This window comes from Neofelis nebulosa, chromosome 3 (assembly GCF_028018385.1).
Source record: "Neofelis nebulosa isolate mNeoNeb1 chromosome 3, mNeoNeb1.pri, whole genome shotgun sequence".
NCBI classification, from domain to species: Eukaryota; Metazoa; Chordata; class Mammalia; order Carnivora; family Felidae; genus Neofelis; species Neofelis nebulosa.
Window position 1 is genome coordinate 105,035,709 of NC_080784.1, and position 27,272 is coordinate 105,062,980.

The 27,272-nt window shown below is 39.0% G+C and overlaps 1 protein-coding gene across 5 annotated transcripts in view; it reads left to right on the plus strand.

The window, feature by feature from the left end:
• Nucleotides 1-27,272, plus strand: part of PRDM5 (PR/SET domain 5) — a 209,240-nt gene that overhangs the window by 158,192 nt on the left and 23,776 nt on the right. For 3 of the 5 annotated variants that reach the window (XM_058721492.1, XM_058721494.1, XM_058721491.1), the window contains one exon: nt 439-524. The exons of 1 other annotated variant lie outside the window; for it this stretch is intronic. In XM_058721492.1, the coding sequence (XP_058577475.1) occupies nt 439-524 (86 nt within the window). Of the gene's footprint in view, nt 1-438; nt 525-2,361; nt 2,445-27,272 lie in introns of those variants that run through there. One more of the 5 variants, XM_058721493.1, reaches the window with a different exon arrangement.

A 27,272-nucleotide genomic window follows, 5' to 3' on the forward strand; every position in this document is an offset into this window, starting at 1 on the left:
CCTCTCCCTCTCCTCCCCCTGCTCGTGCTCTGTCTCTCTCAAAAATAAATAAACATTAAAAAAAAATTTTTTAAACAAAGAATCAGGGCACCTGGGTGGCTCAGTGGGTTAACTGTCTGACTCTGGATTTTGGCTCAAGTTATGATCTCACAGTTCATGAGATTGAGCCCAGCATAAAATCAGGAGATTTAACTTGGACTCACGTATTAAAAGGAACATGCCACAAGCCTGATGTTGGCAAATGTTTAAATACTGAAGTGCTCTGGGCTCAGTCCCTCCGTGCACAAGGGGAAGACACAGTCCATTGCCCTGAACTGCCCACCGTGTGTTGGCTCAGCTGCATGTGGAGCCTCTTTTTTGGTAGTGCAGGGCCTACCAAATGGCACAGTGCTTTGCTACCTTACTTTTTTCTGACCTGGAGACTTCCTCTGTTTGCAGGTGAGCGGCCCTATCAATGCCCTTACTGTGAGAAAGGATTCAGTAAAAATGATGGACTGAAGATGCATATTCGTACCCATACCAGGGTAAGATTATATTTCAACTCATTAATATTTAGTATAAAAAACTATACTTGTTTTTATTTTTTTAATTTTTTTAACATTGATTCATTTTTGAGAGACAGAGACAGAGTATGAATAGGGAAGGGGCAGAGAGAGAGGGAGACACAGAATCTGAAGCAGGCTCCAGGCTCTGAGCGGTCAGCATAGAGTCCGACGCGGGGCTCGAACTCATAAACTGTGAGATCATGACCTGAGCCGAAGTCTGACGCTCAACCAAGCGTCAGAGCCACCCAGGCGCCCCCTATACTTGTTTTTAAAAAGGAAGATATTTAGTGATGCATGGGTGGCTCAGTCAGTTAAGCCTCCAACTTCAGCTCAGGTCATGATCTCACAGTTTGTGAGTTTGAGCCCCACATCGGGCTCTGTGCTGACAGCTCAGAGCCTGGAGCCTGCTTCAGATTCTGTGTCTCCCTCTTCCTCTGTCCTTCCCCCACTCTCTGTCTCTCTCTCTCCCAAAAAAAATTTTTTTAATTTAAAAAATTTATTTAACTTTACATAAAAAAATAAAAGTGATGTATCTGAAATTATAGGTTTATATTTATGATGGACATTTGGGGATACACTTTTTTTAAAAGAAAAAACAATGAAAGAAACAAAAGTCCAAACTCCAAAAGTTTCCCCATTCTTTGAGTTTTGAATGTGTTTAGGAGGAATAGGAGTTATAATTTGCAAAGTGCCAAATAAATAGATAGCAACATTTTAATACTAAAAAGTATAAAAGATGCTATCTTGCAGAGCATTTGCCAGTAACAAGGACATTCTTGAATTAGAGGCTTGTCTGTAAGTCTGTGACCACTAATTAATACATATGAGCAAGTACATTTGCAAGAAAGATGTTGAAAATAATGTGAGTTATTGGTAGGGGCTGAAAACTGGAAAGGACAACTCACTGCTTTACAGGGTGTGCCTGGTGCTGCCTTCCAATCTTTTCCAAGGGTGCCCTGTGTTCTTTTGCTTGTCAACACCTCTCTCTGGACTGTTCATTCTGTTACATATGGCTCCCCAAACTCAAGCATCTAAGTCACCTGCCATATTAAAGACCATGAACAGCTCACCCTGTATCCAGCTACATTTCTTAGCTCACTATTCTGTTTAGGGCACAGATAGATACTTTCTATGAACTTTCCACTTGGAAATTTGATGTTTTAAATAGTTCTGGATTTTGCTGTACCTGTCTTGTCACTGCATTATTTCTCATGCTGTTCTTTTTTGGTCTGGCCTTTTAACAGTGCTTATGGTTTGTATATAAATGACATATTTTTCCAGCTTTTAAGGACATGCTTAATCCCCTAAGAGCAATTCTAATTTAGGCCTTTCCTGGATTTCACTTTTTACCTTAACTATAAAATAAAAACTTTAGAGAAAACACATAATAATAAAATCCTTTCCAGTATAATAATATTCTAGCCTTCCATTCCAGTTCTGTAGGCCATAAAAGATACCCTCTGAGGTCCTATTAAGAAAATAACTCTTCTTGTCTTTCTGGTGGAGGACACGGGCAGTTTCTCTACTCATTAAAGCAAATCCATAGCGGGTTTCTTGTTCTGGTTTATAACATCATATTTATATTATATGAATATTAGTAATTGGAGTACTTATGGAATATACAATTACTTCGTAAACAATAAAGGATGAGGCAAATATGACTGCTCATAATATGACTTAAATGTGCATAGTCAAAATATTTTTTTTTTTTTACAATTAGTACTATTAAAGATATTTAAGTTGTTTTTAGTTCAGTTTAGGAAATTATCTTATATGTGTACAGTTTTTATAGTAGTGTTAATAATGTGTTTTAAAGATGCCGGTATACCAGCAAAGGAATCCTGGTCCCTCTCATCAAAACTGGTGACGTTAACCAATTCTGGGCATTATGGGAACATATTATATTATTCCACATGATGACCCACAATAAACACGATTATACCACAGAAGAGTCTGTTTAAGTCACAGCAGGAAAAAAAAAGTCTTTTGGGTTCTCTCAAGAAAGTATGATATTTCCAATTCAACTAATCCATTTTTACTTTGTTTTAATATAAAGTTTATTAATGACACTAATAGAAATAATTATAATAAATACAAAGACCACCAATCACATGCCAGGTACTAGTCTGGGCCTTCACATTAATTCATTTAAGAAGCCTCATAACAATTTGTTTATTAAGAGCTCATAACAATTTGTTAGTAAATTTAAAAAAAAATTTTGGGCTTTTTAAGGTAGGTATTATTATGGTTCCTTTTTAAAAAATGAGAAACTGAGGCACAAGCAAGTAAGTATCAGAGCTGAGATGGGAACGCAAACAGATTGGCTACAGAGACCACCCCCTTACCTACTACACACATTTGCCTTTTATTTGCTTAACTATTTTCATTCTACTGACTAGTGTACTTTCCATATATTTTTAAACTAAACAAACTGCCGTAATGACCCCAAATTTAAAAGCCTCATGTTCATTTGAATATTTGAGCCTTGACTCTAGGATCCTGAAACTGCCTCAAGGTGTCCAGGTGCAGGTGGTACCTTTTAGCAGCTCTCAAGCACTAACTGCAGAAAAAGAAAACAAATCCGACCCTTTGATTAAGGGAACACCCGACAGTGCCTCAAACAGAAGCACCCAGGATTTTAGACAGTATTCCCTACGAATAGTAGAGTACCCCAAAGAACAGGCTAAATAGATACGAGCCTTTCAGGTTTTGCCTCAAACTCTTCTTTAAATTCTTTCTCATGCATTATTTGTGTTTTATAACAGGCAGCTTTAGTTTTGAAATTGTATTTCCTAAGCATTAAATAGATACAGATATCCTCTGCATATTAGCACAACTTTCCAAAAGCTAAGATTATCTGCTGAGGCAATCTAATTAATATCAAAAACCAAAAGATAGTTTTAAAAACAGTTGTAGAGGAGCAAGCTGTGCAAGTTTTTATTTTCCCAGTCTTATTGGGGTTTTATAGGAACAAATGCAAAGATGATATCATTACATTTGGTCCATAACACATTTCAGTTTCAGTTTTGTACTCCCATTACGTTTGGTATTCAGATAGCTCTAATTCCGGGCATTTTTGACTTATTTCAAAAGATAATTTTAATTCCGCTACCACAAAAACTATATTATTCAGCAGGCTCCGTCTTTGAGAAGTTTTGGTGAGTCTGCACAAAATGCCATGCCATGCCTGCATCCTCAGATTTATATTCTGTGGTTACTGCATGGATGCCTTCGTGAAGGAACACAAAATCCTTTCACTCAAGTATTGTTTATATGGTCCAGTAAGGGCTGCAAGTGTGGGAGACAGCTTTGCTACAATCCACATTTTACTAAAAGGCTAAACAGTCATTGGTCTCTTATGGAGAGGCCACAGCTTAAGTCCAAGACTTAATTTCCTTTTTTGATTTCTTTTCATCCATTTCCTCCAATATATTGTATATTCTCCTTATTTTTGGTTTTCAGCACTTACACTCTGTTGTGCTAGATGTATCCATCCTGCTTGTATCTATATTTGTTATTAATAGTTACATTTTGGAAAAATTATCAGCCTTTTTTTATTATTATTATTTCTTTGGTCCCTTTCTTTCTTTCTTTTTCTTAAGGGATGTCAAGTATATATGTTAGATTGTTTGATGTTGTCCCATAGCTCTTGGTAGTTCTCTTCTGTTTTTGTTTTGCTAGGTTTGCTTTTTGCTTTTTGATCACAGATCACAGTGTTTTTCTTCTTGTCTTTGTGTTTCTATTTTCCGTTCAGATATTTTCAGTTCCACTGAATCTTTCCTCTGTTGTCCCCAGTCTGCCTATTGAAATAAAAGTTCATCTTTTATTTGTTTACTTTTTAATGTTTATTTCTTTTTGAGAGACAGAGACAGAGCATGAGCGGGAGAGGGGCAGAGAGAGGGAGACACAGAATCTTAAGCAGACTCCAGGCTCTGAGCTGTCAGCACAGAGCCCAGTGCAGGGCTCGAACCCGCAAACCATGACATCATGACCTGAGCCAAAGTCAGAAGCTTAACCGAGGTGCCCCAAAGGAGTTAATCTTTGATATCATGTTTTTCACTTCCAATATTTCCATTTGGCTTTTAAAAAGTCATTTCCATGTCTCTGTTAAAGTTGCCCATTTGTTTGTACATGTTGTCCACCTTTTCACTGGATTCTTAAAATATTAATTATAATTATTTTAAATTATCTGATCAGTTCACCATCTGGACCATCTTTCAATCTTGTTGTGTTGCCTATTCTGTCTGTTGATAATGGGTTTAGGGGGGTTGCTTTTTGTGTGTCACACAAAATTTTGATTCAGTGCCTATTACTGTGTGTAAAAGAATAGTAGAGACCAATGTAAATATTATTTATACCTGGGAATAGGCACACCTCTTTTTCAGACAGATCATTAATGTGAGGGATTGAGCTAATCTAGTCAAGAGTTGAACTAATTTTGGCTCTCTTGTTGCTGTAGTTACCATAGCTTTTAAGCTCCTCCCATGGTGGGCTGCTGTTTCCATGTTCTTAGTGGATGGTCTGGATGGTCAGGAGTTTTCTGCAGTAATTCTACTCTGCTGACAGACCCCGTATGCCTTTGCCACAGAAGAGGTCACCTTCTCTCCCTGTCTCTCCCTCTCTTCCTCTCTGCCTTTGCACCTCTACTGGTTGTAATCTGCTGGTGCTTGTTACTCAGCATGAGATGTGAGTGGGGCAGAGGACTCTTGCCTCTCTTCCTCTAGCTTTAGGATGAGGCAGGTGCTATGCACCTGAGCTTCTGAGATAGAGCTTTCTCAGCATTCCTGCTCTTACCGAGTGGTGGGCAACTTCTGCTTCTGCCTTAGTTCAGGTCTAGAGCTGCAGTGACCTGGGCACTAGCTACACTGGCTATTTAAAATGTAATTGTAGGGACATCTGGGTGGATCAGTCAGTGGAGCATCCAACTCTTGATTTTGGCTCAGGTCATGGGATCGAGCCCTATGTCGGGCTCTGCACTGAGTGTGGAGCCTGCTTAAGATTCTCTCTCTCCCTCTGCCCCTCCCCAACTGATGCTTGCTCCCTCTCACTCTCTCTCTGTTTCTAAAATAAAAAATAAAATAAAATGTAATTGCAATTAATTGTAACTACAGTGAATTGTAGTTTAATTAAAATTAAAGGTGATTAATAGGACATGTGGCTTGTGGCTACTCTATTGAACAGCAGAGCTATAAAATAATTCTGTCATCGCAGAAAGTTATTTTTTACAGCACAGGTCTAGAAGGTCTGGTGGCTGAACTTGGCCTCGTGTCAGTGGAAAGTTTGGGGCATAAGTGAGGTTTCTGCTCCTCTTCTGACAGCAGCAGACCTCTTGTGCACCTCATTGCGGACCTTGAGCAAAAGCAAGTCCAAGAGTACCTCCCCTTTAAGTCAGTGCAGGGTGCAGGGTGTGGGCAAGGTTCTGTTCTTCCCCAGAGACAGAGCCCTTTCCTGAGACCAGGGTGTACCGGGGTTTCCTGCCTCAGCCCCAGCAGCAGATGGCTTTGCCTCCTGACAGAGATAAGATACAAAACATGGCAGAGAAGAGGCATTTGTTTCCGGCATCAGAAGGGACTGTGGCCATGGTGGTGTTGTGCTTATTCCCTGGCGGTGGCCCATCACCACCTTGTAATCATGCGAGGACCAGAACACGGATAAGTCCTGGCCTGCCCCTAATCTTTCTCAGGACCACATGGTGGAGCCAATGGAAAAGAAGCTGTGATTGGTGTGGACTTCTAAGGTACTTGGGTCCCCATGATTCTAATCTGAGCTATCTCCAGAACACACAATGGGCCTTTAAGAACGCTTTAGCATTGTACTTGTTTTCTTCCTACTCACTTAGGTGACAGCTGTCACTTCCTCTGTGCTGAGGCAAAGGGGAAGCAGTTCTTATCTTCCACTTCTGTGGCATTTAGTTCACCTGCTTGTCTGGTGACCTAAGCTCACAAAATGCCCCATGACCTTGGGTTCAAAACAATGATGTAGATTATCCAGCTCTTTTTATTTTTCTTGTTAGGGTGGGAGTGATGTTCTTTGTGTTTTTTCACATTTTAAAAGCAATAATTTATCATAGCTGTCTGGGTCTGTTGGGATAACTTCTTGTATATAATATCTCTAGATTAATTATCTGCCTGGAAGCTGATAAAAGCAGAAAATCTTACACTCCCTGACTAGTTAACACCTCCATTTAGTTAGGGAAGCATCCCTATTTACAGGCTCATGTGGCATAGACCACTGTGTTAGGTTTGTACAAAGCAGTTCTGTTTCCCAGGCTATGGAGAGGTCAGTCTGCCTCGGGGCAAGGGCTTGGCAGGCCTCCCACAGGGCAGTGCATTGGGAGTCATTTCTCGTCACTTGTCCAAGTATCTCTCCTTATCTCCCTTCTCTCCTACCGTTCCTGGACTTTTTCCTCTGCTTGGGTGTTGGAGGAGACCACCTCTTGTGGGGAGCAAGACTTCTTTTGTGTGGGCGTGGGAGGGATTCCTTAATTTGGCTTCAAACCAAGGCTTGTTGAAACAAGCTCAAAAGGAAGTATTCATTTTCCCAGGGGTTTTAGGCTTAGAGATGCTCTAGGCACACTGGCAGACCTCTCCCCTCCTTATCGCTATAGTCCTTTTTCTAAAAGGTCTTCTTGACCACCCTAAACTATATCTGAGGTAGATATCTTTATGTGTAATGTCTCAAGTGCAAGTTAGTACAGTACACTTAGGAACAAAAATCATCTGCAATTATGGACCTTGGGTTTTTATTGTCTTAGACACATAGAGCCAAAACACTCACTGAGATAAGGCACATTCTCATAAATATCCATTTTGTCAACATTAGGTTCAAAAGGAATTATTTTTATAATTATTTACTACTGAAGGTTTCACATCTTACTTCATCATTTGTGATGTTCAACACGGAAAGCACCTGGACAAATTAAAAAGTTATTCCAGAAAGTCTGCTTTTTGAACACCACTTAGAAACCCAGTTAGCTTACATAACTTTCAAGATCACAGCTGTCTCTCTAGCCTTGTTTGTGGGAATAGCCAGATTAGTTCTTACAAATATGAAGATGCAAGTAATTGCCAGTGGTTAAAAGTAACAGCAAGTCTTTTATGTTGTTTATATTTTGTTAATTTTCTTCATGAATCTTCTTATCCCAGCTCCTCTGGTAGTTCAGGTTTTTTGGTGGGTTTAGCAAGCTCATGCACTTTGCACTTTCTTTTGCCACCATGCCGTGAGACCCTGGGTCTCTAAGGCCAGACTGGAGTGGGATGTCTCAGAGTCCCTGGGCATCAGGCACTGCTGAATTTATCTGGAGGCTTTGGGGATGGTATACCAATGTAGCAATTTGAAAACTATATAAAAATATCACCAGAGCACCCAGCTGGTGCATCATGTGGATGCAGTGTAAGCTTGATGTTGAAGGAAAAAGAAGAGTTAATTCATTACGGGTGAAGAGGAGGAGTGAGAAGTGGATACTAAGAGGAGGAAGAGGCAAGAAGAATTTCCCCAGCTACAGGAACATTGTATAGGATTTTTGTAGCCTTGGTTGAGAACAAAAAGGGGTCTTTTAAGGGCAAGAATCAGCTTGCAGTCCTCATGAACACATTATGAGGCATTCACAAAAAACCTAGAGACAGATGCAGAAACAAATCTGCTGAATCAGGAAGGGGGTGGGTAAACTCATTCCAGGAAATGCCAGAGAGAGAGAGGGTGGTATTTCAGTTGAGCTTTGAGAATTATGGAGGAGGGCATGCTAGGCAGATGTAACCGCAGGGGCAGAATGAGAGAGATAGTAGCTAAGGATCCCGGAAGGTGGCCTGTCTGCCATGACTAAGTCTGAGGATGCACGTTGAAGTCTGGCTGCAGTGGCAACAGGCCGGGACTGATTTGGTAGGAATCCTGGAAGCATGTTGTTTTGTGTGGTGTGTTTTATTTTGAGTAGGGGTGACATGATCAGCTCTCTATTGAAAAGGCTGCTCTGAAGATACACTCAAAGGTGAATGAAAGGAGGCAGTACTGGAGGCAGGGAGACCCAGTCAGGAGGCATGCTTGAGTCAGCTGTGCTAGACAGGGAGCTCACACTGGGTGGCCATTGGACTTGAAAGTAAGAACATAGGTGAAAGACACCTTTGAAATGGTATTGAAACGGTTTAGACACGTCCTACCTGTAGGTGATGAAGAATAGGGAGGAGTCCAGATGAACCTGGGATGCTTGGAAGGGGCCCTTCAGAATATGGTGATGTTCCACATGGAGACAGGAAGAGTAGCTAGTAGATTTAGAGATTTAAAGTAGTTTGTTTGTTTGTTTATATATTTATTTATCTATTTATTTATTTATTTATTTTAGAGAGACCGAGGCCATGTGAACAGGGGAGGGCCAAAGAGAGAGGGAGAGAGAATCCCAAGCAGGCTCTGCGCTGTCAACGAGGGGCCTGATGCCAGGCTCAAACTCACGCAACCATGAGATCATGACCTGAGCTGAAACCAAAAGTCAGATGTTTAACCAACTGAGCCACCCAGGCATCCCTAGAGTAGTTTTATATCTAGAAAAGAGAAAGAGATTAAAATTAAATTTAATAACATTTTAAAACTTTATTATGGCTTTAGAGAAAACATTGTAATTTGCTTTTATTTTTTATTTTTCGAAATCTCACCAGCTTTTGTGCCTATGGGGACTAAAGGGTATGGTTCATTGCCACTATTTGAAAACATCTTTAATTTGGTTTTGGAATTAGTAAATCTTTTATTGTTTCTACACATATTTCTTGGAATTTTATATGCCTTGCAAATTATTTAAGATAAATGGCTTTGAGACTATTATATTTTATTTGGCTCAGAAAATACACCTTCATGAAATTGAACATTCTTATTCTATCACAATAAGATAGATTTCCCTTTGTAAAAGGGAAAATCAGACCATTTGAAAAATAACTTCCCTTTCAGGGACTGACAGCAACATTTTCTCCCTTTCTTTTTCTCTTTTTCTTTTCTGTGAAAATTATTTTTGATGGTCATCAACCCGTTTGGCCGAGTGCCTCCTTTTTTAATCCTCTGTGCAACTACGCTCATGAGTTAGTCAGCATTCTTAAAATTATTAGCAAAGAAAGTTTTCAGTTCTCTGGTTAGGAATACTTTTCTGGCATATCAAATGATGTCCCTAATTTTAAAATAGGACTTATGGTTCAGGCATTCTAGAACATGATGATTGGTTCCCTGAATTTCCTTAGGATTTGAGAGTAAGAGACAAAAACTTAAAACAAATTGGATTTCATACTTTTGACAAATGTATTGGATAGGTAAATTATCCTATAGGAAAATGGACAAAAGTATTTTGTGGAGTTAAATTCTCTTTCACTGTATTTAGGGTTATAAGGGTAGAGTTACATTGATGTGATGGATTGAACTGGTCCCAGGCATGAAGTGTGATTTTTCTGCAGAATTTTTTTAATAGTACTTACATTATCATTCAGTATTTCCATGCCTAACTTGATATTTTGGAACAAAACGAAGAAACCTAGAATCATTCATCTAAAATGTAATGTGTGTTAGTTAGAATATTGGTGTTGTAATGTTTTCAATATGGCTGCCATTAGTTTTTTCCCTTCTTGTATGCACATGCTGCTCTTTACATCCACAAGTAGAGTCTACCTTCCCTTCCTTTGAATCTGGCTTGGCTACAGTGACTTGCTTGACCAATCAATAATAGAATACAGCAGAGGTAATATTCTAGAAGCTCAGAGGCTAGGTCATAAGAAACTTTGTAGCTTTTGTTTGTGTCTTTTGGACCTATGCTGGGAAGATCACACATCATTTGGAGATAGGCACTCCACACAACAGTCAACACGAACTGCCAGTCATGAGAGTAAGCCATTTTGGACACCTAGCCTATTTGAACCTTCACATGGCTGCAACCATCTCCTGCAATTACAGGAGAGACTGAGAGAGAGAACTGATGTCTCTGTTAACAGCCCACAAACCATATCAGTCCCCATTCAGTCCACAAACCCAGCCCACACAACTATGTCAGTACACATTGAATCCACAGGTCCAGTCCACAAATAACTACTTATTTTAGGTCACTAGGTTTGGAGATGGCTTATTACACAGTGGTAGGTAAATAGAACAAGTGGTAAATATTGTCCAATGCTGAATACATACGATTTTAATTTTATGATACACTTACGCATTTTAAAGTGGTTGACATTTCTGGACAAAGTACTAAAGTAAGCACTTACAGTATGTTCCTTAACAGAATTAGATATTGGATTGTGATATCATTAGCAATGGAATCTATATTTTGTAATTGGGAAAATATAATTAAAAAAAATTTTTAACGTTTATTCATTTTTGAAAGAGAGTGAGTAGGGGAGGGGCAGAGAGATAGGTAGACACAGAATCCAAAGCAGGCTCCAGAGATCATGATGAGATCAACCATGAGATCATGACCTGAGCTGAAGTCAGATGCTCAATCTACTGAGCCACCCAGGTGCCCCCTGGAAAATATGATTTTAAAAATATAGTTTAGGGACACCTGGGTGGCTCAGTAGAGGTTAAGTGACAGACTCTTGGTTTCAGCTCGGGTCATGATCTCAGAGTTTCGTGAATTAGAGCCCTGTGTCAGCCTCTGCACTGGGCATGGAGCCTGCTTGGGATTCTCTCCCTTCCTCTCTCTCTGCCCTTCCCCCACTTGCACTGTCTCTGTCGCTCTCAAAATAAATAAACTTTAAAAAAATACATATGTTGAGAATGCAATCTGGTGCAGCCACTCTGGAAAACAGTATGGAGGTTCCTCAAAAAACTAAAAATAGAACTACGCTATGACCCAGCAATTGCACTACTAGGCATTTATCCAAGGGATACAGGTGTGCTGTTTTGAAGGGACACATGTACCCCCATGTTCATAGCAGCACTATCAACAATAGCCAAAGTATGGAAAGAGCCCAAATGTCCACTGATGGCTGAATGGATAAAGAAGAGGTGGTATATATATATATATATATATATATATATATATATATATATATACACAATGGAATATTATTCGGCAATCATAAGGAATGAAATCTTGCCACTTGTAACTATATGGATGGAACTGGAGGGTATTATGCTAAGCGAAATTGGTCAGTCAGAGAAAGACGAGTATCATATGACTTCACTCATATGAGGACTTTAAGAGACAAAACAGATGAACATAAGGGAAGGGAAACAAAACTAATACAAAAACATGGAGGGGGACAAAACAGAAGAGACTCATAAATATAGAGAACAAACTGAGGGTTACAAGAGGGGTTGTGGGAGGGGGATGGCCTGAATGGGTAAGAGGCACTAAGGAATCTACTCCTGAAATCATTGTTGCACTATATGCTAATTGGAATGTAAATTTAAAAAAATTAAAAATAAAATTAAAAATATATAAAAATAAATAAATAAAGAAAGAAAGAAAGAAAGAAAGAAAGAAAGAAAGAAAGAAAGAATACATATGTAGTTTAACAAATAGTACAGAAAATTGTTTATAAAGGCATTTGCTGTTCTAGGATTTGAGAGACCCAGAAATGTGTGAACTTTAAAGGCTCTCATGATACTTATATACAACTTAATTCACGAATTCAAAGTCTAATGGCACATCTGCTTATGTAATACTAAAAATTGTATAAATTGGCTAAACGAAGGGCTTTCTTTTAAATAGTAGTCTTTAGGGATGCCTGGGTGGCTCAGTTGGTTAAGCGTCTGACTTTGGCTCAGGTCATGATCTCACAGTCCGTGAGTTCAAGCTCCGCGTTGGGCTCTGTGCTGACAGCTCAGAGCCTGGAACCTGCTTCAGATTCTGTGTCTCCCTCTCTCTCTGACCCTCCCCCGTTCATGCTCTGTCTCTCTGTTCTCAAAAATAAAAATAAACATTAAAAAAATTTTAAATAGCAGGCTTTATAATTGGTGTGATATTGGGATGGCTGAAGTGAACAGGCTCATCACCATCATAACATTTTCTCTTCAGTAATTTTTAGAAAGTTAAATGACAACCAAAGAGTCTGAAACTGGGTTTTCTGGCAGTATTTAGATCAGGAATGCTACCTGTTTGGGGGCCTCTGGTGTGTAATTCTTGCCTTTGGGGATGGTGGTCTGGCAAACACAATTATGGGTGGTCTCTGCTCAAATGTAATGACCATGAAAAGACAGGTTAGTTGGGATGTTCCTTGGTTAGGACTTTCCTCCTGATTAGGATACTTTCTGATTGAAGCTGTTTGAAATACACAAACCTCTCTTTTTGAATTGAACAAACTTACTGTTACAATTTGTTTATATCTTTCTCTTATTTAGACCTTGACTTCCATGTGGACAGAAATATTACAGCTCCTTTTTCTCAGCATCTGTGTGCCTGGCTCCTAGTGGTTATCAGACCACTGATTTGAATGAATGAAGTAAAATTATATCAGAAGTGAACTATTTCAAATTTACCAACAAATATATAGCTAGATAAGGCATATGAATTCATTCATTCTTCATTTCTTCAAACAAACATTTGTTTAAGGAGTACAGTGTGCTACAAACTGAGAATACAGCAATAAACAGATCAGACATTATCCTCACGCTCAGCGAGTTTGGAGTCTGGTTATGATAATAAGTGTAATTCTTGCTTAATCAACAATTCCTTCTCATACTGAAAAGGTATGAGAAGACAAGAGCATGTGCATTTAGCAGATATCTGTCATGTGCCCACTATGTGCCAGAAACCATGGTGTTACAGGCCCTGCCTCGTGTCCATTAGGAAAGGTGAACAATAAGGACGTTATTTTAAGTCATAAAAAATAACAAGGGCACAAAGTGATGGAGTGGGGAAGTGCTGGATCCCAAGCCAAGTCCTGAAGTGCCTTTGTCATGACCCTCTCCTGTGTCACAGTGGTACTTCTTTCTAATGTCGGTGTCTCCTTTTAACGTCTGCATGTCTGTGTTTCCCTAGGTTACAGTGAATGGGAGGCAGTTCTTTCTCTCTAGGCAACAATAGGTGATTATCCCTCTGTTGCTCTGTGCTTAATGTACCATGTTGACATATACCTCACTGCCCTCTTGGGCCTTTCTTATTATCCGTCTCTAAAGACTTTGTTCTCAGAGGGAAGAAAGAGGGAAGCTAGAAGTCTGTGGTCCTCTGATGGAGCCATACTGCTCTGTTTAGCTGTCCTGACAGATGAAGTTCAGGTGGGCCATGCACCTTGGGCTACAGCATAGACCATGTAAAATTCCTCAAGCTTCAGCCTTATCTCCCGCTGCTTGTTGCTCATTTGAGACAGCATTGGGATGGAGATGAATGAGAACAATTATGCTCTCATTTAATGTTATTAGGGAAAGCATTAAAACACATCTCATTTGTAGAAAAGGTTGTAGATTATTTGCAAAGTTTAGTACTTTGTTAATAATGGGAAATCAATTTACACAGATGTAACACTGTACCAAGGAATTGAGGTTGTGACCATGGATGTAAACGTTGTCGCTCTTAGATTCCAGGATATAGGAGAACTTATTTCTTCTGCAAATGTTTTTTTTTATGCATACCTTGTGCCAGAGTTGTGCTAGGTACTAGGGATACATGGTTGAATCTCTAGTACAAGGTGCCTGGGAGTTTCAGGTAATTTTATGTGGTGGCTCCTGGAGCATACAGAGGGTATAATAATAAATAATAATGATAGAAAGAAGGCTTACAGAGTAAGTAGAGGACAGATGATGCGGGCAGTTGAGACGCCCTCAACATTGAAAGGTCAGTAGTCTCAGAATTTTGGCTTTGTCAGATACTGCTAAATACTTTGTTTCTAGCTGCTTAGTGGCCAGAACCAGCCCCACTCTAATTATCAAATTACTTTGTTCTTAAATCTTAGAGATTTCTTTGTTCTCTGATTCAGTGATACCTCAGACTCAACTGAGTTTGCCGATAAGTTTTGATTATTCTGTCCTGGGAGCTTTGGGTAGGGATAAGGTAACGTTTCAAGAAAATACTCCTAGGCTCACCATCCCTGGAGAAACACTAAATCCTTTCCTAGAGCCTTTTTCCTGGTATCCATTTGGTCTCCCTTCTTTTTCCCACTGCACTACAGCAAGGAATAAGGTATCTGTGCCTAAAATCAAAAGGCCATATTTCCCATCCTCCTTCCAGACCTGACAGGAGAGCTCTTTTCAGCATTTAAATGAGCAACTCTTTCCTGCCCCAGTAGGGTACATGAGACAGATATCATGCAAGTTACTTTTTTGTTATCTGTCACGTAACCTTCAGTCGGACTATTCCCACAGCTGGGATATTTTAACTGAGGTATTGGAGAAGGTTTGAGCTTATGAGTAATGTAAAATTCAGACAGGTTTTCATTTGAAGGGATTACTTATGAAGTATTTGGTTAACTGATTGATATTACTGTTATCCTGAAGGATGGGAATAAAATCGGATCCCTGTGTCCTAAGTTGCGAATACTGGGGATGACATATGGGTTTTCTTGATCATCTCACATAAAGCCCTCAACATTAAAAACAAAAGAATTTATCATAGAGGTTTCTGTGACAGTTTCTATTTAACTTTGCTTAACAATGACTTTAAATATTTGTTGCATATATAGAGAACTCGTGATTAAAGAAACTTTCTTTGACCAAGGTGGTGTGTTTCTAATTGCAACTTTTTAAGACTTAGGAAAGCATGTGTTTAGTTTCAGTTGGCCAGCTAACTTTTGCTGAGTTAGCGTCTGTCTTATGTGCTGTGTATTCAAGGAAGAGTTAAGGAAAAGTTCTAGTCTTTAAAGATTCTGGATGGAGCATCTGGAGGAGATAATCAGAGCATGGCAGGGACCATGATAGAAGTATCCCAAGGGTGCTGTAAACCCACATAGGAGGGGCACCTGCCTCACTCTAGGAGAAGAGTGCAGGCAGAGAAGGTGTCAGGAAAAACATGGGAGTTTAGTCTGAGGGAGTAGAAAGCTCATTCATGAAGTCTCCATGGAATGAAGAGAAAATGGCTGAGTAGCAGAACATCCTCTAAAAGAAAACTGAGGAAGAGCGGTCAAAGAAGCTGAAGGAGAACCCGGAGAAAAGAGGTGGCATCAAAGCCAAAGGAGAGGAATTTGTAGTATTACGTAGAAAAACCATATGTGCAGTCTTCCTCGGAATTGTGTGATCTCCACAAGCATATTACAGGTTCTGAAAAGTCCAGCAGTAAAGACATCTCTTATAGTTTGTTTGACCTAGCGTTTGCCATGGTAATTTGAGCAGAGTTAGTGAGCGAGTGAGTGAGTGAGTGAGTGAGTGAATGAGTGGAGACGTGTGTGTATATGTTCTACTACATCTCCCTGGGACTAGCATTCTACAAAACAATTTAAGAAACACTGGTCTTGGGGCACCTGAGTGGCTCAGTCAGTTAGGCGTCCAACTTTGACTGAGGTCATGATCTCACAGTTCATTAGTTCGAGTCCCGTGTGGGGGCTCTGTGCTGACAGCTCAGAGCCTAGAGCCTGCTTCAGATTCTGTGTTTTCCTCTCTCTCTGCCTCCCTCCTGCTCGCACTCTGTCTCTCAAAAATAAATAAACATTAATTTTTTTTTTTTTTAAAGAAACACTGGTATACTCTATCCCATGTATGGCTGCCACAGTGATACTTATGACTCAGATTTTATCATGTGTCTCAGTCACTAAAGAAAACAAAATAAACAGAAGCAACCCCAGGGTGGCTCTCACTGACGCCCAGATAGTGTAGCCAGAGGTGCCCTGTGTCCTACTGGTCATACCACTTGCCACTCCCCCGTCCAGCCCTTCTCTTCTCGAGAACACAGATACATCCTGGGCTTTGGCCAGTCTGGACCATGGGTCTTTCTCCCAAATTCACTGTGTTTTCATGCATCTGCTTCCGTGTTTCTTGATGGTACAAATAAAATAATCCTTGTGTTCTGGCCTCTTTTATCTTCTCCCCACTGTAACTTTTCCCTGTGGAGATCTTAGGTCTTCTTAAAGCTCCTGGTCAGGTGTCATTTTCTGTTTTTTGTGTTTTTTTTTAAATGTTTATTTATTTTTGAGAGAGAGAGAAGGGGGGGGGGGCAGAGAGAGAGGGAGACAGAATCTGAAGCCAGCTCCAGGCTCCAAGCTGTCAGCACAGAGCCCAATGGAGGGCTGGAACTCATGAACCACAAGATCATGACCTGAGCTGAAGTTGGACTGAAGTCAGACGCTTCACTGACTGAACCATCTAAGCGTCCCAGGCATCACTTTCTATCCAGGCTTCTCAGCCACTTTTGCCACGGACATATTTTACTGATGACATTGTTTATACTATATTCATTCATTCTTTTCAGTTGTATATTACAGTTTTCCTTTTCTCTGTTCTTTTCCTTAGAGCTTATTTCATTTGTTCATTCAATCATTCAGCAATATAATTTTATGTCTTATAATGTCATACATAAGCCTACTGGTATTTATATATCTTTTCTGTAAAAATGGACTTCCTAAATAGATCTTCATTGATGTTGAAAGGACACAATTTCTAAGACTTGTTCTCAGCCATCAGGAGTTTTCTGCATACCCAGAGGGGAGACAGACAACTTACATTAATAAAATGCATACTCTTTCAGAGAGAGGATCAGTGTGTGACAGGAACATTGGAATGTGGAAAATATAGCAGCTAACTTTACCTGAGGGAGACCAGGTAGAGTTCACTGAAGAAGTTTGAATTGGGTCAGAAAGCATAGGTATGAGCTTTCTAGGGAAAAGAGCAGAATTGGGGGCAGGGCATGCCAAATCAACTGAGCACTGTGTGCCAAGTTATGAAGTTGTGCTTTGTGAGTTGGCAAGAAGCTTTGTGAGTTGGGTAGAGCCCTCAGTGTGTGTTGGAGAGAACTGCAGCATAAGGTGGGGGACGAGGCAAGTTCCACAAGACCACATGGAGATTTCTGTGCTGGAACAAGAAGATATGATTGATTGATGCTGTGGGTAGTAATGAGTCAACACAGACTTTTGTTTCCCAGTGAGGGAATGAAGGAAGAAGATAAGCAAGGATCCTAGGTGCTTTCTGCTTAGAAATGCAAAACTGTGATATAAAGACAAGTGTTCATTCCAAGCAATTCTATACCCTAAACTAACATTTTTTACATCTTTTATATCATTTTTTTTATATTACAAAAACTGTCTTTCGGGTTAAGACTAATGAAATTATACCTCAATTGCTAAGGCTGTAGCTATTACTATTACTTCTGTGAGGACAAAATTTAGGACACAACTGTCTCTTCATTTCCCATGGTATCCTCAGTGGAAACTTGATGTACTGTCTTGGGGTTGCTCTATCCAGTTGAACCCGTTCCTGTAAGAGATGGGGCAGAGTGGTGTCAGAACCTGAACGTGCTGTATCCACAAAGAGTCTATGTTCAGCAGTTTGCAGATTTAGCTAAAATAAAACTCTGTAAATATTTAGCATTTAAGCTAAATGATGATTGCTGCTTCGCTACCACTGTATTATCTTTAGACCTTAATAATATACTTCGTGATTTAAAGAAAAGTACATGCTGTGTGAAATGTATAAAGAGAATTTTTCTTTGTTTTTAAGATAGGCAATATACAATTAATTTTTAAAAGAAATGGGATCATTATTCTTAGAAAAGTAATACATTTTTCCATACTATTTGCTCTCTGAAACAGGATTTTATATTCATCTTGCATTCTATTCAGGGACTTTAATTACTAAAGTATCATAGGAATCTTGAAATAAAGGACTATCTATTTATATGAAGGTTCCATTAATGGATTTCAAGAACAATGCTATATTGAGGCTCATACATAATTCCCTTTCTTCATAAAATCACCCCAATCATATTTTAATAATTTGTGTGTCTTTTTCAATTTTGAATTACATTATTTATGTGCTTATTTTGATAATACATGGAAGAAAGCAGGTGAATATAATATATAAAATACCCTTATTGAATTATTATTATGATCAGCCAAGCATTATGATAAGCAAAATCTTATGACATAGGGGTAAAATCTCATGTTACAAATGAGAGAAGTAAGGTTTAGAGAGGTTGAGTAGCTTCTCCAGTCATACGACTAGTGGGCAGCACAGAGATTGGAAATTAGATGTCTTTATCACTAAGTCTTTATTCTTTATTATGACTATATAGTCATCGAGATGTTTTAAACGTTTACCTTCCATATTATATGAACCAGTCTTTTACAAATACTCTAAGAAAACTGGTGCTGATTTTTTATTCAGTTCAAAAACAACTTGTTGCTGCTATAGTACCTTTTAAATCCACTGCACTCCCCCGTCCCCCATTTCAGGGTCTCCAGGATTCATGCTATAAAGTGTCTTGCTGGAGAATGTCCCAAGATGGCTGTCACAAAGACACTCCTCATCAAAAATTATTCACCAGTACCAGTATGACCTCTACAGGCATTTTCCCTTCACTTGCACTTTTTAAGCTATTTTTGGTAAAATATTATTAATATTTTGAAGACCATCAAGGAGGGCTATTTCATGTCCCTTGTAATCCATTTTAATAAGTGCAATTCCAATGTGGTGAGATTTAGTCCTCATACTTTATGTAAATTCCTCATTTGCAGTTTCTCTGCATCATTGGAAATTAAAACAGCATTTTCAATGTAAGAGCCTTTCAAATCTTTGAAGATCTATTTTAGGTACAATATTTTAGGCTATTTTAGGTATAATATTTTTCCAGAAAGATACATCTAGGCCAGTAATGACTCCTAGTAGGCCACACAGAAAGTTGATATCAAGCCCAGTAGTCAGATTGAGTGAATAATGGTTTTGAGGGACCTATTGGGCCTCTTAGCCATACTGCCTTCATCTTAAGGAGGTCATGAATGTTTTTTAAATGCTTTGATTTCAGTAACTCTAGATATTAGAGTGAAATGTATTCTTAAATTCATGAAGGAAGCAAAGGGCCTATAGGATCAAGGTCATTTATTTTGGTTTCAGTTTAAATTATAGTTATGGATATACCTTTTTTTTCTCCATAAAAGAGGCTTTATTCTTTGGTTTCTTTATTTTTCACTATAATATATGAGGCAGTTAGTGGTTCTAAGAACATGAATATCATTACAATTTGACTGACCCAAAAATCTCCTCTCCCTAAGAAACATTAAGGCTCTAACTCTCTCTTCTCTCAGTGCTTAAGACTAAATCCTTATGCCCTGTATCAGTCGTGATTCAGTGGAGAGAAGATTGCCTCCTTCTGGGGTCCTAGAGTCATAGCTGCTAGGGAGGCTTTTGTCCCACTGCTCCTGAAGAATATTTAAACTTATATTCCTGCTGCTTATAAAATCCAATTTTCCTTCAGTTCTCATCTCAACTTCAGTTCTCAATTGTAAATTATCTTTTTGGGGGTCACAGACTTGGGTATTTTCCAGTGAAATCATATTTGTTGCATATATTCTCTATTTAATAGTTTGTCTACTCATTGTAGGAAATCTGTAATGCAGCTATTATCCTTCCTTATGACTTTAGTTCTTTCCAGAGAGTATTTAAGTATGAATATTAAAAGTTTAATACCATCGGTCAAATGCCACACACGGCAGAATACTCATGTGGGCTGGGTATTGTTGTTGAGAAAGTGAAAGATAAGAGTTTCTACAAAAGAAATGAGTATAGCAAGTTCTATGATATCATGTGCTTATGAAACAAAAACAGAATTCAATTAAAGAACAAACCAATTGGTCTCTTTTTTTAAGTTTCTTTATTTTGAGAGAGAGTGCACATGGCAGAGGGGCAGAGAGAGAGGGAAAGAGAGAGTATCCCAAGCAGTCTCCCAAGCACTGTCAGCACAAAGCCCAGCATGGGACTCGATCTCACAAACCCATGAGATCATGACCTGAGCCAAAACCAAGAGTCAGATGCTTAATTGACTGAAACACCCAGGCACCCCAGGTCTTTTTATTTTTATGAATATTTGAATAGTACTAGTGTAACTAAGTGTTCTCTGAAGTTATCATTGCATGGAGTCAGAATCAGAATATATAACTGTATAATTTATAATTTATTTGTAACAAATATATGTAAAATAAGTATATAAATGTATATCTAGTGTTTATAATTTTATAAATATACAAGAATATAGACTTTGTAATTTTATAAATACACATATACAATATAAATATATTTGGTATTTTTTTCAACTTAGTTTCCTATATCATTATATGATCAAGATAGAAATAATAGGATAGAAATAATAGGAACCAAAATTGACAGCAGTTTCTCAATGAATTTTAGTCATGAAATGTTATTTATTTGTACTTTATTTTTAAAATTTGTTTTGTACTTTAAAGACCTATCAAACACATACCTTGTTTTTCTAAAGTTTTTCTTTGCTTCGTAACGCTGTGCTTTACAGTGATTATGATGGTGCTGATTGCTTGTGATTTTTGTTGCTAGATTGTAACAGATGCCTAGGGCAGATTACTGAATTGAGATTTGGTGTTCTGGAAATCATGAGGAAGAAGAAATAGGCAACAGACGCAGGAGGCTGGTAATCATACCTGAAGCCCCTCACTCCAGGGTTAGTGGTTGGGCTAGGGTAAAGCTGTGAGTGACAGAAGCCACTCATGCAAGGACTAATTCTTATCATGGCAGAAAACGGATGGTCTGAGTTCTTCAGTGGTGCTTTCAGAGTGTAAAGTGCTTTCCGCTTTAGTAAAAAGTGACAGACACTTGAAAATCTCCTTGAGCAGCTTTAGGTCTACCTTGAGATTCCCTGACTGCCTAGCTGCCCAGGCCTAAAGCCCTAAAGCCCTAAAGCCCTAAAGCCCTAAAGCCCTAAAGCCCTAAAGCCTGGGCTTGTTCCAGGTCTCAAACATCCCAGAGCATTCGTGCCAGATACCGGCTGGATCCCAGTGCCAAACCTCAGCACATCAGTAGGGACAATTCTGGTGGCTTTCCTAGGACTGGTCTCAATATGTGTTACACTGAATTAATTTGAATTAATTCTGTTAAACTCAAGCCTTTGTCATTTCACATCCACCGTGTCTATATGTGTACATATCATGTATGTAAATATATACATACACCTCCCTTATGTGTGTGGCTTGCCATTTCAGCAACTCCTATTCAGTGAATGAATGTATTTGGTTCACTCTTCCAGTATAAGTTAAAATCAACATTTTGCCAGAATGTGATGTACACGACTGCTTTCAGTCTGTTATATATATTTGGCTTGGTAGAGGCAACAGAAGTGAAGGAACAAAAATTAACATGTGTTTCTAGACATGTAAGCAGTATACCAAGCAGTTGCCAAAAAAATGACATTCCATCTACAATATAGTCTTTAACATGCGGGACAGTTTATCACCAAGTAATATATGACTCAATGGCTAAATTTTGAATTTTTAAAATATTAAATTCTGTTTATATTTCCCCATTGGCAGGACATGAGTGAGTTCTCCAACATCTGTCCTGTTAAGAGCTCTTGTGGGTGCTATGGCTGCCGCATGCCAAATGTCTGTTCCTTTCCATGCAATACTGAGTTTACAACTCCAGAGACCTGCCTTGTCGCCCATCCACACCCTTGGTTTTGTGTCTTGAGATGACCAATGTATGTTCTTCCCCACCCCCCACCCCCGTCTGGACAGCGGTCCTTGGAGATTAGTTCTGTACTTTATTTGATAGGAAAGAAGTACACTCACTGAACTCTCTCTGAGCATTTGGGCCTCATTGCGGCTTCGTTCCTTGGTGTGCAGAGTAAGAATTCTGTTAGCTGAATCTTCCACCAAATGTATTACTTACATTGATTTGATTTGGAGAATATCTGGCTACTAGGAGAAAAACTATTGCCCCTGCAGGTGTAAAAAGAGAAAACAAATCTCTAAGAGATTGCACTAGCAATTCTTTTCCAACGTGTTAGCATACTCTGAAGGGATGGTACATGTAAATCGAGGAACAAATGTGAAGAAGGAAAACATTAAATAAGATCATCCCAGTGTGCAAAGAAATGGTTCAGAATTGAGATCTGCAATTCTATTAGACTTGCTGTGTCTTGGAAAATAGTAACCACAAGGAAATTCCCTCAATTCAAAGTCTTTTCTTTTACCTAATGTATTTGGAGAGAATGAGTTGAATGACTTCTGAGTCGCTCTGATAGCTCATAAGTAGCTCTTTGCAAATGTTCTTCCTTTAAGCAAAACAACAAAACAATAACCACCTTTTTGAGTCAAAAAGCATTTTGCTTGGCCCAAGCAAAACCTTGGCACTTCACCCTGAAGTATTACTCTTCTTACCCCTCAGCCATTCTTCATCCTTCGTCCTTCATCCTCCAGCATCTTAACTTAATGCCAGCAGGGACAGGAGGCTGCTCTTCTCAGCAGTGACAGTCACTGCTTGTCCTGAGGAGCTGAGTCCATCCTTCTAGGGAGGCAGAAGACTCTGTTTGTACCTAGGGTGAGAGAGCAGGAGAGAGGGCAAGGAGTAGTATAGGCAGGCCTTGTGTTTAGCATATTGTGCTATCAGGTGACAGCTGAGTGACTTTATACGGATGATGCCTGTAGTTCCCTAGATGGTGTGTAAATGGGACATTACAACAGGCTGGTATTCCCCAATTCAGGTGGCCTGTTTAACATAGACACCAACTTGGCATCACCTTGCTCTTTGCCCACAGTGAGGAGATTCCTGGGATGTGGGACTTTAAGGCCTGAAACTGGGCTAGTCCCAGGTAAATGGGGACAATTGGTCATACTAGTCATAGTTCTTAAAATAAATTAATGAGAAGTCTCTTCTCAAGGAACATACTGAACCCCAAACAATCAGAAGCTAGTGAATGAAGTCACCATTATGTAAAAAGAAAAAGAAAAGGCAAAATCTGATTTGTTACTGATTGCTGCTGATGACAGTAGGTCATTTTATTTTGGGGGGAGGAATGGTATTTTGCAGATGGTAGGAAGCATTTATCAGCCTGCTGTGTAGTGCCACCAGAGATTACAAAAAGTTTTCACAAAAACTCACCCATTTGCAAAAGAAGATTGAGCTCAAATTTACTTATAGAACAAAACAGTTCAGATGAAAAGGGTAAAGAGTGAAGATACTAACTTTATGAATAAAAATAATGTTCTGCTGTTGCTTTTGGGGTAAAAATGTTTATGATATTCAAATTTGGAAAACAAAACTTTTCTCACTTATTCCAATAATGCTGTTGTGTTCTTTTCTCTCTCTTTCTTTCTTTCTTTCTTTCTTTCTTTCTTTCTTTCTTTCTTTCTTTCTTTCTTTCTCTTTCTTTCTTTCTTTCTTTCTCTTTCTTTCTTTCTCTTTCTTTTGTTCTCTTTCTTTCTTTCTTTCTTTCTTTCTTTCTTTCTTTCTTTCTTTTTCTTTCTTTCTTTCTTTCTTTCTTTCTCTTCCTTCCTTCCTTCCTTCCTTCCTTCCTTCCTTCCTTCCTTCCTTCATTTACTCTCTCTTTCTTTCTTTCCTTCTTTCCTTCAATTTTTAAGCTAACTTTTTGTGAAAACATTGTATGACTTGAGCACATTCAAATCTAGCAAGGTCTCTGCCAGGACAACTGTGGAATCCTCACCTGTGCAAATAGACAGGCTGGTTTTTTCAGCATTTTTGAGGTTTGAAGGGGGCAGGTCTATGCTACTAGCTTGTTGCCATCTGTGGAGTGTGTTGAGTCAGAGATGTAATTTATATTGATGATATGATTTCCTCTGACTTCTGCCTGTGCCTTGATGGTTGTGTTTCACTTGTTGACACGAACTTGGCTAAAATGAATGCTCTGTTGGCCATGGGCGAATTAGTTGCATGTGTGATAGCACCTTTCTGCTTATTATTTTCAAAGTTATGTAATGGGATAAGTATGTTATTTCTTCAGAATTAGATATCCCTTTTCTAAGGCTTTGCATTTACATAATTCCTTTCTCCTACAGACCTCTGAATAAACCTTATAGTTTTATTCAAAGATGGATTACACTTGCCACCATCACATATGTCAGAAAGCATGCTTGTTATTTTTGGAAGTAGGCAAGTTGAATTAAGTCAGTTCTCTGTGGATTGATTGAATCTGCTTCTTAAATGCATTGTGTTCTCATTTCATATTATTCTTTGTAATGTGTGCCACTGTATTATGACCCCTAAGTTGACAGGGATATTGGTATTTCCTGCATATTGTATTTCATATTGTGTAGCCACACAAACTGAAGGTTGATGGACAAGTAAATCTCAACTCCATCTACTCCATCTACCCTGTCTTTTTTTCAAATTCATTGGATTCTTCTTGAGGATAAGGACCATGTCTCAAACCTCATGTCTTCCACAAGGTGTCTGGCTCAATACACAATGGAGACTTTTGCTGATGAATTTACCCTTAATTACGCCATCGTCTAATCATGGGGATTATCTTGACTGCTGTCAGATCACTTGTAAATAGAACTTGAAATGTTGAAATTAACTGATAAGTAAGCTTGACTAATTCACATATAGAAAAGTACCTTTTTAGAGGAAGTAGTTAATATTTTTCTTCCTAAGTTTGTTTTTGGTGGTGCATTACCATGTCTTGAGACTAATTTTTGCAGAAATATTCCTTAGGTAGATAAAACAACTTAGAACCTGCACAAAAATTGAAGCTGCTTTAAACTTACAAGACCTACTTTGATTTTCATTAGCAAATTTTTAGTATACAACAAACAGAAATGTTGAAGACAGTATGTGACAAAAGAATAAGTCAGTCACATTAGTGTTCTGTGTTCTCACAGCTCCAGCAGTTTGTTTCCATGATTGGCCTCGTTTCTGATTGTTAAGTGAAACTCAATATTTTTGACACTATCTATATCTGTATCTATATCTATGTCTATCTTTATGTATATATGTATACATGCATTTATCTTTTCCATATATCCTTTATATTTTTTATCATATTTATTTCCCTTCTACTCCCTTCTACTTTTTCCCCTTATATTTCCTCATATTTTTGTTACAATTTGAATTTCTGTTTCAAAGTTTGATTTATAATCTTGTAAGTTGGTGAGAATCACTTTTTCCTTATTATGAAAAAATGTCCTCTTTATACGATTAGTCTTCTTTTGTAAGATTTTTGAGGAAAAAAATCAAAACAATTTGTCATTATGCAGGCAAAGAAGTAGTTTCCCTTTTGATAATATAAATAATAACGCACTTTCACTTAACCAGCATTCCTTTTCTTTCAAGGATTACAAAGAACATTCTTTACAATGCACAACTCTCACATTGTTCTCAGGATTCTTATCAGCAAATATATTTCCAGCTCCTTTCTTTTATTTAAAAAAATTTTTTTAATGTTTGTTTTTGAGAGAGACAGAGACAGAGCATGAGTGGGGGAGGGGCAGACAGAGAGGGAGACACAGAATCTGAAGCAGGCTGCAGGCTCTGAGCTGTCAGCACAGACCCTGAGGTGGGACTCGAACCCATGAGATCATGACCTGAGCCGAAGTCAGACGCTTAACCGACTGAACCACCCAGGCGCCCCTATTTTCAGCTCCTTTCTTTCTTCATATGTATAAGAAAAATGCTGCTGTCCAAAAGAACACTCACTCCATTTTTAGAGCTGAGGCTCTTAGACTGGGATGTTATGTACCTTGTCATTTTTAATAGCCAGCCACTGACTTTGAGTTTTTGACTTATTGTTGTAGCATTATGCTTCAATCTGCTAGAAGTATTCTCTGTCACTAGCATAGGGTCGGTGGAATATGGTGCGATGATTGGGAAGGTAAAGACAGTAGAATACTTCCATTCCTTAGTAATCAGAAGCCCCACTGAAAGGACCTTAAATGATAAAGATATTCATTAAGTCACATAACAAGAATTCAGAGGTAGGGATGTCTCCTGGTTGGTCAATGCAATGGCTCCACAAGGTCTTCAGTGGCTCCTCTGAGTGGTTCCTCTCATCTCTCTTGCTTTCCTCGGTCAACTCCTCACATGCTACCACAACTCCTCACATGCTGCCTGCAGCAACCCAGGCCTCACCTCTGTACGTGTCAGCCTTGACAGTCAGGAAAAGCCTTTCTCAGAATTCCCCACAGACCTTACTCTGCTTAATAACCACAGTCATGTGACATGTGAAGTCTAAGCCCATCACTGAAAAGGAAGTGGAATTGCCATGATTGGCTTAGCCCAGTGGTTCTCAAATGTGTGTCCATGTTAGAATCACCTACAGTCTTTTAAAAATGCCAAATCTCAGGCCTCACCCCAGAGCAATGAAATCACACTCTCTGGGGGTTGGGTCACAGGCATCAGCATTTTTTGAAGCTGCCAGGTGATTCCGTGTAAAGGCAGCTTAGCCTGATCAACAGTCTGTCTCTTGGCTGGACCAGGTAGTCTCCTCTTCCACTGTGTTTGACCAGGTGGAAGGGGTTCGGGCGGTTAGGAAGCCACAACACAAGGTCACTACAGACACTGGCTGTGAAGTAAGGGTGCCGTATTTTGAGTTGTGTCCTCCCTACCTGATGGTGTAACCTTGGTCATATTTTAAAACGAATACAGCGTCACCTGCAAGAGAGAATAACCATTCCAAATTAACAATGAAATGGAAAAAAAAAATCCTTAAAAGTTTCTAGCACTTTACCGGCCAACATGAACTAGACATTCTGTTAACACGCATAATAGTGCCTTGGTAGGAGAGAATCATAGGAAGAAGAGGAGAAATAGAAGTTATGTGGCACCTGAGTGGCTTAGTTGGTTGAGTGTGTGACTCTTGATTTTGGCAAAGGTCATGATCCCAGGGTCGTGGGATCCAGCCCTACCTTGGGCTCCCCACTGAGCATG